This window comes from Camelus ferus, chromosome 4 (assembly GCF_009834535.1).
Source record: "Camelus ferus isolate YT-003-E chromosome 4, BCGSAC_Cfer_1.0, whole genome shotgun sequence".
Classification (NCBI taxonomy): domain Eukaryota; kingdom Metazoa; phylum Chordata; class Mammalia; order Artiodactyla; family Camelidae; genus Camelus; species Camelus ferus.
Window position 1 is genome coordinate 15,692,116 of NC_045699.1, and position 12,017 is coordinate 15,704,132.

The 12,017-nt window shown below is 39.4% G+C and overlaps 1 protein-coding gene across 9 annotated transcripts in view; it reads left to right on the forward strand.

Annotated features, from left to right (window-relative positions):
• Positions 1–12,017, forward strand: part of ELAVL2 (ELAV like RNA binding protein 2) — a 151,313-nt gene that overhangs the window by 106,057 nt on the left and 33,239 nt on the right. For all 9 annotated transcript variants that reach the window (XM_014565072.2, XM_014565073.2, XM_032477583.1 and 6 more), the window contains one exon: positions 7,244–7,347. In XM_014565072.2, the coding sequence (XP_014420558.1) occupies positions 7,244–7,347 (104 nt within the window). The remainder of the gene's footprint in view (positions 1–7,243; positions 7,348–12,017) is intronic.

Here is a 12,017-nt window from a genome sequence, read left to right on the forward strand (position 1 = left end):
GACTCGCTTTTGTTTTAACAATGGTCTTGAGACAGTATCTCATTTTTCTCAAGCTTGAGAACCTAGTCCAAGTTAAAGTCTTATTCTAAGGTATATGTCCTAGAGGAATTGGTTTATTTTCCCACTTTAGATAAAGATCCTTTTTCCTAATCTTCCTAGTCTTAGATGCAAGACATCTTAGTACCCCTGTGTACTGCTCGAGAATTTAGAGGATTTAATATGCTGTTGCAGTTCTTGGTAGCCTAAAACTGAATTGTGTGGGAGTTCTTAATGTTGTCTGAAACTGTGATGTATTAAGAACCCACAGTTTCGCCAACTTAAGCAAGGTCACGCTGCATTGCCAGCAGATTCACAATTACTGGGACTGGAACTGTAGGAAAAATGGAGCCTTACCAGTTGCATAATTGGGGAACAAATATGACCATTAAAAGTAACTTGAAAGGAGAATGCTCTGGTACCAAGGACAGTAACTGCTCCCTCTTGAATTAGGCTACTTAGATAGTATAGCCCAGATGATCATGATTTACAGCTTTGGTTGCAGCAGAAAAGTTGCAATTTAAACTCTTCTATATTATCTCAATGTATCTGTGAAGTCCTGAAAACTATTTTAAAATACTGGGGCATTTTAGTCTCAGGCCACCTTTATTAGCATTTGGGTGGAAGAAGAGTCTTCGAGTGAGCCATCTGTTTTCTGTATTATGTGAGTGTCTAGGTTGAATTCTCCATTCCTGGTTGATCATCCCTGGTAATGTTCTTTGGGAAGCTGATAGAAATGCTCCAAGCTTTGAGGGAGGCTGGCTTGGTCTATAGTAAAGTAATAGAATCTCACTAGTACAGTAATAGGATCTCACCAGTTCTCTGCCTCCCAGTTTGCCTCATTAAAGGGTGGTGAGGAGGACCCTTTTAATTTGATCTGAGGTAGTTGAGTGTTCAAATGGAAGAACCTGCTGCATCTGGCATGCCGCATCTGAGGAGACTTAGGCTATATCAGGAATTAAAATTTGGAGAGAATCGTGACTGGAGAAGATGGCAACCCTCTGTTCTAAGATTCTCTCTGATGTGTGGTACCCACATGGTTTTGTTACATATCAGATCTAAGGAAGCTCCTTTGCAAAGTCTGGTGCACGTTGCTTTGTTGCCAGAGTTGCAGTGCACAGCCTGTCTGAACAGACACACAAAACAAGTGCCCAGGAACAGAAAGTCCATCTGAAGAAATACAACACGTCAACACATTTGCAACTTCATTGTGTGTTTGGGGGAGGAGGAAAAAAGGGGGTTATAATGAGGGAAGGGGTGGGTCTGTCTTTATAAACAAAACTTGTCCCCTTCCTCTTGGAGGAGTGAAAATTTGTTTTCCTAAGTCAAATTATTTGCTTTTGTTTTCGTTAAGGGATGCAGTTTTATATAGGGACTATGTTTTAGAGGCATGTATCTTTTAAGTTTGCTTTTTTCCTCCCCCAAGTGTTACATTATTAGACCTCAGCTTGCAAATAATCTTGCTTGTCAGAGAGGCCCATAGTAACCTGTTTCTGCTCACTCGGGCACTTAGTAAAGAGTCATGCTGCTTTTGTCGTTTTTTATTTCATAAAATGTTACTACTGCTCTAAATAAAATAATAGATACACATCAATCAGCATAGTCACCTTTTATTGTTGATTCAACTACCAGGTTTTTACAGAACTCACTCTGCATTTTATTTGACTTGTACATGAATAGTCTTGGCAGACTTAATTATATTAGTGAAAAAGCACTTTCAACAAAATTATATGCTGACATCCCATAATTCATACTTACAGATTTGTGAAACATTTATGTAAATCTATCAAATTACTCTAAATGACATTATTTTTTAAAATTGAGATTTCATTTAAATGGCATTTGTAGAAAATTTTCATATGAAAAATTTTACGTGAAATGTGTATAAAAAATTGTATCTCACATCACACCCTTATAAAGACGGAATACTGTAACATTTGAGCATCTTGTCTCCTTTTGTTCTGTAACCATCTGGTGCAATGTAGGGACATGGGGAGCATGTTTATAAGGGCATCTCTCTTCTAAACCATAAGTTCCTGGAAGGCAGACGGCTGTTTGTTCGTTTGTTCCTTCTTTTTTCATTAGCTTGTTTGTTCATTCATTCTTTGAATGAACATGTTAATAGTCTGTGTAGGGTCTTCTGTGTCAGGGACTATGCTCAGCTTGTCCTCGCTCAGCAGTCTAAGGAGGGGACATCCAAATTGACTGAATACCCTGAGCACTAAGATAAAGGTATAATGTAAGGGATGTGGAAGGACAGGGGAGGGGCGTTGAACAGTGAGCATTGGGAATGGGACAAGTTGTGGGACAGGAAAGGGTCTCAGAGACCCTGTGACGTGTTGAACAAATGAATGCTAAATGTTGGTGAGAAATATGTAGGATGACTTTTTTATTTTTAAATACAGAATTTTATTTTCTACAATTCCATGTTGAGAGGAATCTCACTTAATATTGGCTGGATAAAATTAAATTAATGTACCAGGTTTATAGTCAGGAATTAACGGTGATCTATTGCCTTTACCTCTAAACCTGAGGGGGTAATTTGATATTTGGAACATTGGTAGTAATTTGAAATAGAAAAGACTAAATAAAGTGACCTTTGAATTAAAATGGGTCCAGAAGATTGTGTATTTTTAATTAAAATATACAATTAAAATTTTAATTATAGTATGCTATTAAAAGCCATGTAGGTGGCAAGGGAACGGCTGCTGCTTTGAATTAATGCACGGTTTGGGATAAATTGGAGTTTACTGTGTGTTTCCCATGAGCACTTTGTCACTAAACAGATTCTATTCTTGTTTTCTTCTCCCAGCTCTGACCCCAACACGGCTCTCGATGGGCCTCAGTCCCATTCAGAGGGCCCTTGGAGTGTTTCAGCTCTGTGCTTTAGATCACTTGACCATGGTGCTAAGCAGCTTGTTTATAACTGTTCTCCTTATGCCAGGAGCAGTTTATAAGTGATTTTTCTGTCTCTTGTGGAGAAGCTATCCTCTTCTGCAGCAGATAGTTAGATTTAAAATAGGAGGGTGCAAAACAAAAGGCATTCATACACATGCTGTACAGAATACTGCGTGCTGAAGTGTGGTGTTGACCTGGAGTTTTCAGTACCTGCGTGAAGGTGTTAGGCCGTGTGACTGTTCAGATAGCTTCCTCCATAGTGAATTTCTGGAATCCCTGCTATGGCTGTGAGGACCAAGGCTGTGATTAATGGTTCCGAAATCCCTAAGAGCATGGCCCCACAGATAGCTTGTGAGGATAGCTGGGGACGAGTGGTCTTGACCTTATTCTTGATGTTGAGTTACCAGAGGAATTTTTTGACTTGAAAAGACAGAATTTATTTGTCTTGAAGGCTTTTTTGGGTGAGCCTTAGCTTTGTCACTTTCTTCAGAATTTTCTTTTGATCATGATGCTTTCCATAATTGTTACACTTGGAATTTAAATGTAGAGCTTTATAAGCTTTTTAAAGATGGGATTCTTGGTTTTGGGATTGTCAGTATGCACATGCTAAATTCAGAATAGCTTAAAAAATAGATTTGGAGGATATGGATCAATGATGCTTGGTTTCCAAGCCTTTCCTGGTGGTTTATGACTGTTACTAGCTGATGAATACAAAAGCAGGAAAAAGCAGGCTAAATCAAGGCTAAATATTTTTTCTTGATGTTTGATTTGCTACTACTTTAAAAAAAATCTGCACTCACTTATCAGAACCTGAAATAGACAGTATATAAATAAGGTGCCTTTACGTTGTCATAGGAATGAATAGTAGCATAGAAATTCATGTATAGTGAAACTGACATTTGCACAAGAATTCCATTTGTCTCAAAACAACTTTTTGTGGTAGAGCCCTGTTAGAAAATACCTGGTTTACATTCTCAGGCGTCCTGAGAATGGTCTGGGTTTAGATATAAACTAGTTGTCAATTGAATGGGGAAGAGCATAGCATTCAAGATTCCTGGATTCACGTGTGACCTCTACTTCCTGCCTGCTTTTTTGATTTGAGGAAGCTAATTGACCTTGCCCAGCTTTTAGGGAACATTTCATTTTCAAGGGAGAAGAATGTGAGTATGTCCCATGATCAGTGTGAGGCTGAAATTAAATAGTAAAACACTACACAGCTGAAAGGTGAGAATGAGGAGAGTCTTGTCCATCTTGGTATCAACCGTGATGCCTTTATATATTCTAAGCTTCTGATACTTTTGCTGACTTGACTAACTCTCTTTAAAATGGAAACCTGTGAAGTTCTGAACTCCCTTGTAGTTCAAAATGCCAACACGTGAATGCATCTACTACGGTGGATTTAGGAATGCATCAAATACCTCCTTTCATATTACTTTGCTTGGGATAGTAGTAACAGTTTGCTTACCTTAAACACTAATTGATGGGTGTTGCTCTTCCTAATAATTCCACTAAGCAAATTAGTACCTTTGTGGCAGAGAGTTCATTTGGGGATAAATATTGTTTGAGTGTTCTCAATTTCCAGTAGTTGACATCAGGCTGATTCATCGTCACAGCTAGCTGTATTTGCCTGAGGGGGTCAGGTCAGAGACCCATTCAGTGGATGGACCATCTGATGGTGACATGGTTGATTACAACTTTGGTTAAATGGATAACACTGCTGCTTCTCTCATTCGTTCATTTAGGAAACTTTTGAGAACCGACAGTGTGCTAGGAATGAGAGCTCAGAGGCCAGCGCAGGAGATGTCTAAGCAGGGACTCGGCAGGACAGGCTCTTCACTTTACCTGGTGACCCAACTTCAGCGGGCTCTGCTGTGCTGGAGAGTGACCTCAAGAGGCAATAGACTGTTTCTGTGTAGAAGAAAGACATCCACTTACACGTTAAAAATACATCTGTAAAAAGGCAGTCTTCCCTTGCAGAGTCACTTCGTATGCATTTGGTCGCTCTCAGGGTTCCTGGAAGCCTTATTTGTAGCCTCACTTTATCTCTCACCATTAAAACTGTGATTCTCAACCTTGGCTCCATGTTAGAGTAACCAGGGTTTAAAAAACCTGTTATCAGTGCTTCTAAATAGACTGAAAAAAGAAAAATCTTTGGGAAAGGAATTCAGACATCCGTTCTTGTTTTTGTTTTTTCCTAAGCCCTGTAGATGATTCCATGGTGTACCAGGGTTGAGAAAGGACTTTGATTAGAAGCTGCTAGAATACAGGTGTGAGGGTAGTGCGACTAGATAGGAGAAATGGACCAGAGCTAGTACAACTGATAATTGGATTTATTTTGTTATAGAATAGCAGCGTGACAGAACTACTCAATGTCCGGTTTACCATTCCTCCTCCCCTTATATTGTCGTGTTTCTGGTTTAATTTTAAACGAACACATGTAAACTTTTTAGCATGGAGTATAGATGTATGTTACTTTCCCTCACTTTATTTTTTGCCTAGAATGATCTACCTCCATCAATAGTGAGTGTTCTCATCACTGCCTCAGCAACCTCATTGGGTAGGAGTTATCCACATTTTAGAAATAAGGAAGTTAACATCTCAGAGAGGTTACGTAGCTTCTTCCAAGTCACGTAACTGGTAAACAGCAGAGCCAGGATTAGAACTCTTGTGTCTATCTCCACAGCCTGAATTTTTTTTGCATCATTAACTGCTTCCTTGAGCAGATTTTTTTTTAATGGTCATCCAATTTGAATCCTGCTCAGTGACAGTGGAACTGCAGCACATTTCATAAGAGGGCCCTATTCATGCAGAAGACACATGATAAATGTCGAATTAGGAAAAAGCTGAATGCTTAAAAATACAGTGGTTTCACATATAACTTTTTAAAAATAGAACTGTGAGTAAAACAAAATCTCTGAATAGTGTGAGAAAAAATAATGAACTGAGTTAGTTTTAGCTCTCCCCTCACCCTCCTTAAAAAAAAAAACAAAGCAAAACAGGAAAAGAAATGCAATGTGATAAAAGGTATAAGTTAGCAATGATTATCCTGAATAATGACAGTGGTGTTTCCATAACAAAATAACAAGTTTTCATGGTTATGGGTATTGTGTTTAACCTTCTCTCGTTCTTTTTTCTTTTTGTTTGTTTTGATAGTTACAAGGAACCACATCAGGGTAACCAGAGTGGCCATTCTAAGTACCTGTATTCATAAGCACTTGGATCCTAGGTGCCCCTTAAAAGGAAAAAATCCTTCCCTTGGCTATGAACTTGATGCATAAGTGGTATTTAATAAAAAGAATTTGGAGCTTTAATGGGAATCTTCCAGGAGACCCTCAGTTGGTTTGGTTTGACTTTTGGTTAGGGACTGAACATTTTTAATGTCCATTTTTATCACCATCTCTGTAGTGTATCTCGCCTTTTCAAACTGAGAAACTTTCCCTTAGTTGGAAAACTGAGACCTTTAGGATTACCTTTACTTATGTGTGCATTCCATTGATTCCCATCTCTTGTGACTTCCTGTTTCTTGAGAGTCGGGACATCAGTGAGCCAACTCCACATTTTTTCAGTTTTGTTGTTTTTGTTTATGCTCTTTTTATTTCCTTCCCATGTGTTCTCATGGGCTTGGGCATCCTCAGTGTAAATCTTAGTGTTTATATTTCCCTGTATTCCTTATCTAGGTTATTAGACCCCTTTTAGAAAATTGGATTCCGTTTATAAGAAGCTCTCCTCTAAAATGAATATACATGTATGCCTGCACACATGTAATTTACACGTACACACAGACACAACACCCAGGATTCTTCACCATTTTAAACTCTGAAATAATTACTTGGGTAAAGGCTGTACATTTGTCAGGGTACTATGTACAGAACACTGACAGATTTTTGGTTGATGCTTTTTGCCTTCCAATTTTATGGGTAAGGAAGCTGAAGCTGAAAAAGTCGTGCCCGTGAAGCCCACACAGCAGCTTGGCGGAGACTTGCACCCACAGATTCTGAAGCTGAATGTTGTATTGCTGTTGGGTGCACTGACTCAGGCAGGACATGCACGATGAACACTCTTGGGAGGTGTGTTTTTTAAAACGGCACAGCTTTGCTGAGTTCTAACTGATGTTTAAACTTGCAGATGTGGTAGACAGGAGATGAAATGGGGCACATGCATATTTCTAGGAGAATTAATGTAGACTTCTTTTTACTCTTGAGAAAGTGTGCTGGTGTTAATAACAAGACCATATGCCAGAATGAAAGTGGATGTCTGTCATCAGTGGTGTAGAACTAATGTATGCCTTTTTCCCCTTCCCTTTCATTAGGGCAGAGCTTGGGATATGGCTTTGTGAACTACATTGACCCTAAGGATGCAGAGAAAGCTATCAACACCCTGAATGGATTGAGACTTCAAACCAAAACAATAAAAGTATGTTAAAATTTTTTTTCTATCTACTTCCAGAACAGAGGTTAAAAAAATTAAGGTCTGCTTGTAGTTCTTTCCTTCATTCATTTTATGCCCGTGTAGACATTTCCACTGGGAGGCATAGCAGAATTCTTTTGTTTGTTGCATGGTGGAAGAAACTTGATTCATGAATACTACATATGATCACTTGTGTATAAAAAAGGGACAGAGCAGCAACGTTCTTAGATAAGTACTTTATGAAGCCTACTGAATTAAATCTCCTACCTTTATAGAGAGTTAACTTGCCCTATAACTTGAGGAAATCTTACACCATTTCTTCTTGTGCAAGGATCGACACTCTTTTTCTGTAAAGGACCAGGTAGTAAATGTGTTAGGCTTTGCAGGTCATATGGTCTCTGTCACAGCTTCTCAGCTCTGCCCTTAGAGCATGAAAGCAGACAGCCACCACATGAAGCAATAGATGTGGCTGTGATCCTATAAAACTTTATTAATGGACACTGAAATTTGAATTTCGTGTAATCTTCATGTGTCACAAAAATAAAAATTTTGTCTCAATTACTTAAAAATGTAAAAATCATCATTAGCTCTCAGGTCATAGAAAAACAGGTCCTTGGGCTATAATTTGACTATTCTAGCAGATTCAGCTTACTGATGTAACTTACTTGTAAGAGCATACACGCCACACAGGTTATTTTTCCTGTTACGTTTTTCTTTTTCAAGACAAATGGTAAATAATTTGGGGGATGTTTTTCCACTCGTGTGTTTTCAAAATTTTGATATAGATTCTCTGGGACAATTGGATTAATCCAGTCTGCAGTGTAGGTTTCTTTACCTTTAGAAAATAAAAGGGATATAGCTTCTGGCAAACTCTTAGTACACATGCCATCAATTTCCGCTCTGTTGCCCAGTGCAGACACTGCCTATGAATCATGGCAGTCTTTCTCACCGAGCTTGGATGTGGCTTCCAAATATTTTTCAAAATAGTGTTGCAGACAACCTCTATCAATTGACTCAAGTTGCAACCTATTTTCCACCCTTGATTTAAGAAGTCAGCTCAGACTATAGCCTGAAGTGGTGAGAGGAAGTTAGTCAAGGCTGACTGTGGCATCCATCTTGCTTAGAGACTTGTCAAGAAGATTTCTGCTCATTTTTCCAGTTATCTGGAAATGCAGTGTCATCTGTGTGTTTAGAAGTTACTTCTTTCAGATTTGTCAGTTAAGGTAATTCATTAGCCCTGGGTAGTTTTGACATCTCATTCTTTATGTTTATTGGCCCGGAGGAAAAATGCTTCCCACCTCTGTCTTATCTGAAGGAAGCTGTACGCAGAGGCCCCCAAATGTACTTCGATGTGAGATGTCCAAGATTCTACATGTTTCTTGGTCAAGAAAATGCCGTACGAAATGTCTGATTCACCCTCTAATCAGAAAATTAACTGGTTACTAGGCTGTCAAAGTTTGAAGAAAAGATTTCTAACACATTCTAAGATCACAAAGACTTAAGTTTGTTTTGCCCTTGGTTTTTCAACCTGAGCTATTTACTCTGTCTGTACTTCTCTGCATACTCTGCACCACATAGATAAACCTTTTTATAATACTGTTAAAGTGTAATAATCAAGTGTTCTTAAAAAGAAGACATCTCATGTCCAGTTACCTTCAGATTGTTTTTTTTGGGGGTGCTCTTTCCTCCTGCAGATTTTCATGAGCCTCCCCAACTTAAACTGATTTCAGGATTGCTACTTATCTTATTTTTGAGGTCCTGCATTATGGTTGAGGAGAAAATGGAATAGATGGTTGGACTGACGGACCCTTTTCTACATTCCAGAAATAACCACCCTCATTTCATTCTAGTGAGTCAGTTCTTTTCAGTAAGGTCCACAAGGAGGGAAGAAGTGCAGGGAAAGCAGGTCACCATAGAGGAAAGGTCCAAGGCCCACAGAGAGACCATTGGTGACAGCTGCTCCTCACTGTCCCTCACCCCACCTTCTCTTCAGGGCCCAGCTGCTCGGGCAGAGTACATGGAAGAAAGGACAGTAACGCCTCGTGGCTTTTACACTGTGACATCTGCTACTTCTTTTTGGATTTTCTAAGATAGGGGTGAGGACAGTGGGTAAGCAGCAGGCTACTTCTTTCCCTGCCCCCATTCGGTTCCTGTAAAAATACCGGATAACAGCTGGTATCCTCAATTTGGCCCAGTTTCTCTGAGGCAAAGCAGACCATTTTCCAAAACTACGCAGCACCGTTTTTGTCTGTCAGTTCTTTGTGTGTGTGTGTGTGTGTGTGTGTTTTCTTATTTTCAATCAGACTTGTGTTCTTATGCCACATCTTGAGCTAGGTTATTCCTAGTGTTCACTGCGTTACAGTACCTTTGGGAAGCTGTATCTAAGCCTTTCCATTCCCTGTTCTGTTGATTAGTCTCTTTTTTCCTTCCTCGAGTCCATCCAAGCTAATCTTACAAAAGCACCACTTTCCTCATATTCCTTCTCCCTCAAAATTCTCTCATAGTGCCCTACAGTTTGACATCATTTGGCTCAACTTCTGGGTGACCCAGTGTTACTACCGTTCTCCACAGCAGTCAGACTGGCTCTTCACTTGCAAGCTGATCTTATTCCCGGCCTCTGCACGTATGCTCACGTGGTTTCTACTTCCCGGCGTATTCTTTCCCACTCAGTTTAATAGCGGCCATCCCATGTCTTCTGGAACCCATGTGTAGTTCTTCCTTCAGCTGCTGCCTTCCTGGGTTGTTCTAACTCGGGTTGGGTTCCCCTCTTCTTTGAAATACATTCTCCTTTACCCATGAGGAACTATGGAAGTTTCAGGGTTGAAGAGACCTGTATATGATTCAGATTTAAGCACTGCTGTCTGCTCCCAGTGGAAGACTGAGACCCGGGTGGTGATCATAGAGTTTAGCTTAGGCCAGGCAGTTGAGGACAGAGCTGTGACTCAGATCCTTGCCTTTTGACACCTGCCCTAAAACTCTTGCTGTGACACCTTGCTTTCCTTCAGAAAGCTGCAGTAGGTGAATTCACATGTATGTCATAAACCAGTGTACAGGTGTTTGTGCACTCCTCAAGTTCAGGTTTCTGTTATGTCTTCAGAGCCACCTAGCATTTAATAGGCATTTGGTAGAATTGCTAGTCAGTGGCATATTGAAACAGTGAATCAAGTGCTGTGAAAGGTGGTTTATTTAGCAATTTCTCCTGGGGCTTCCTAATAGCATTACCCCAGTAGAGTTTTGTGCAGTAGATGGATGGTATGTTGAATAAATGACGAATACTCAGTATTTCTGCAGTGAGTGAGGCGGAGCCCCTCAGGCACTGTGAAATCTTAAAGCAGGTATTCCCAAACTTGGTGGCATCAAAATCACAAGATGAGTGGGTTAGAAATACAGGTTCTAGGTCCCACTTCATACCTACTCGATCAGGGTTTAGAGGTGAGGCACAGGAGTCTCTTTTTCAATGTGCTTCCCAGATAATTTTGACAGCGAGTCTAAGACTTAGCACTTAGGAACCACCAAAATGTATGCTTTTTGAACAGGTGGGTTTTCTAAATACTTGATATTTTTGCATCATTGCATTTTGGTTTGTTTTCATCTTTTACCTTTGGTAATCTTCTGATGGGTAATTCTCTGAGCTGGAATATATCATGGTTTTTTGTTTTGTGTTGTTTGTTTTTTTGAGCATGAAAAATGACAGTTTAGCATTTGGAGTAAAAAGTAGTTCATCCAGGCTTCACTTTTTAAAAGGTGTGTCTTAGAAATTAGAAAAACTTAGTATGTTCACTTCATGTTATAAAGGGATTTATTGATTATTAGTACTAGCATTCACAGGTTAAAGTTTCATGGTGATTATTCTTTTCTTTCAAGGATCACTTCTTTTCCTGGTTGGGTCCAATGTCCCAGCAGCTCACGTTGCTGATGGTGATGTCATACCAGCCTTGAACTGCACGGGAGGCAGTCCTAATGGAAAAAGCCTGCCTGTGTTGTCCTGAGTAATCAGCTGGTGAATAAACTGAATATTACAAGATGTTTGTAACTTCTGATGTTAGAGAGGGTAGTAAAATGATAGTATATGCACAGTTCTTTCCACTCCTTAAGGAAGATGTATTTTGTTGCTTAGGTTAATGGTATCAGACTTAAATTCATGATTAGCAGAGTAAAATCATTTATTTCCAAAAGTACTTACAGACTCCCCTGCCCCACCCCACATCAAGTACTGTGAGTTGGTAATTATCACATACACAGTAAAAGGGAAATCTCTCAACTTCTCCCCCTCCTACAGTGGACCTAGAAAGCTTTATTATTCCAGAAAGTGGGCTTGCTTTATCTGAAAGTAGTAGGAGTTGTTATCTCGAGGAATGGAACTTTTCATTACTATTGATAGGTACTATCCCTAGAAATCCGTGTCTTCTCTCCCCTGCAAAAGAAAAAAACTGCCTGGAAATACTGCCACCATAGAAAAACTGCCTAAATTTGGTTTAGATTAAGTAATTTTTTTCTTAATCATTCAGACATAGGAGGAAATCTTACCTTTGCTTAAAAATTATTGATATACATTAATGTGAAATGTCTCATATTAAAATAAACTGCCATTTAAGCCCGTATGGAGAAACTTGTAAAAAATTGGAATATTAATTATAAATAGTAGTATCTATCCCTGAAAGTGTTGACTTTGTTAG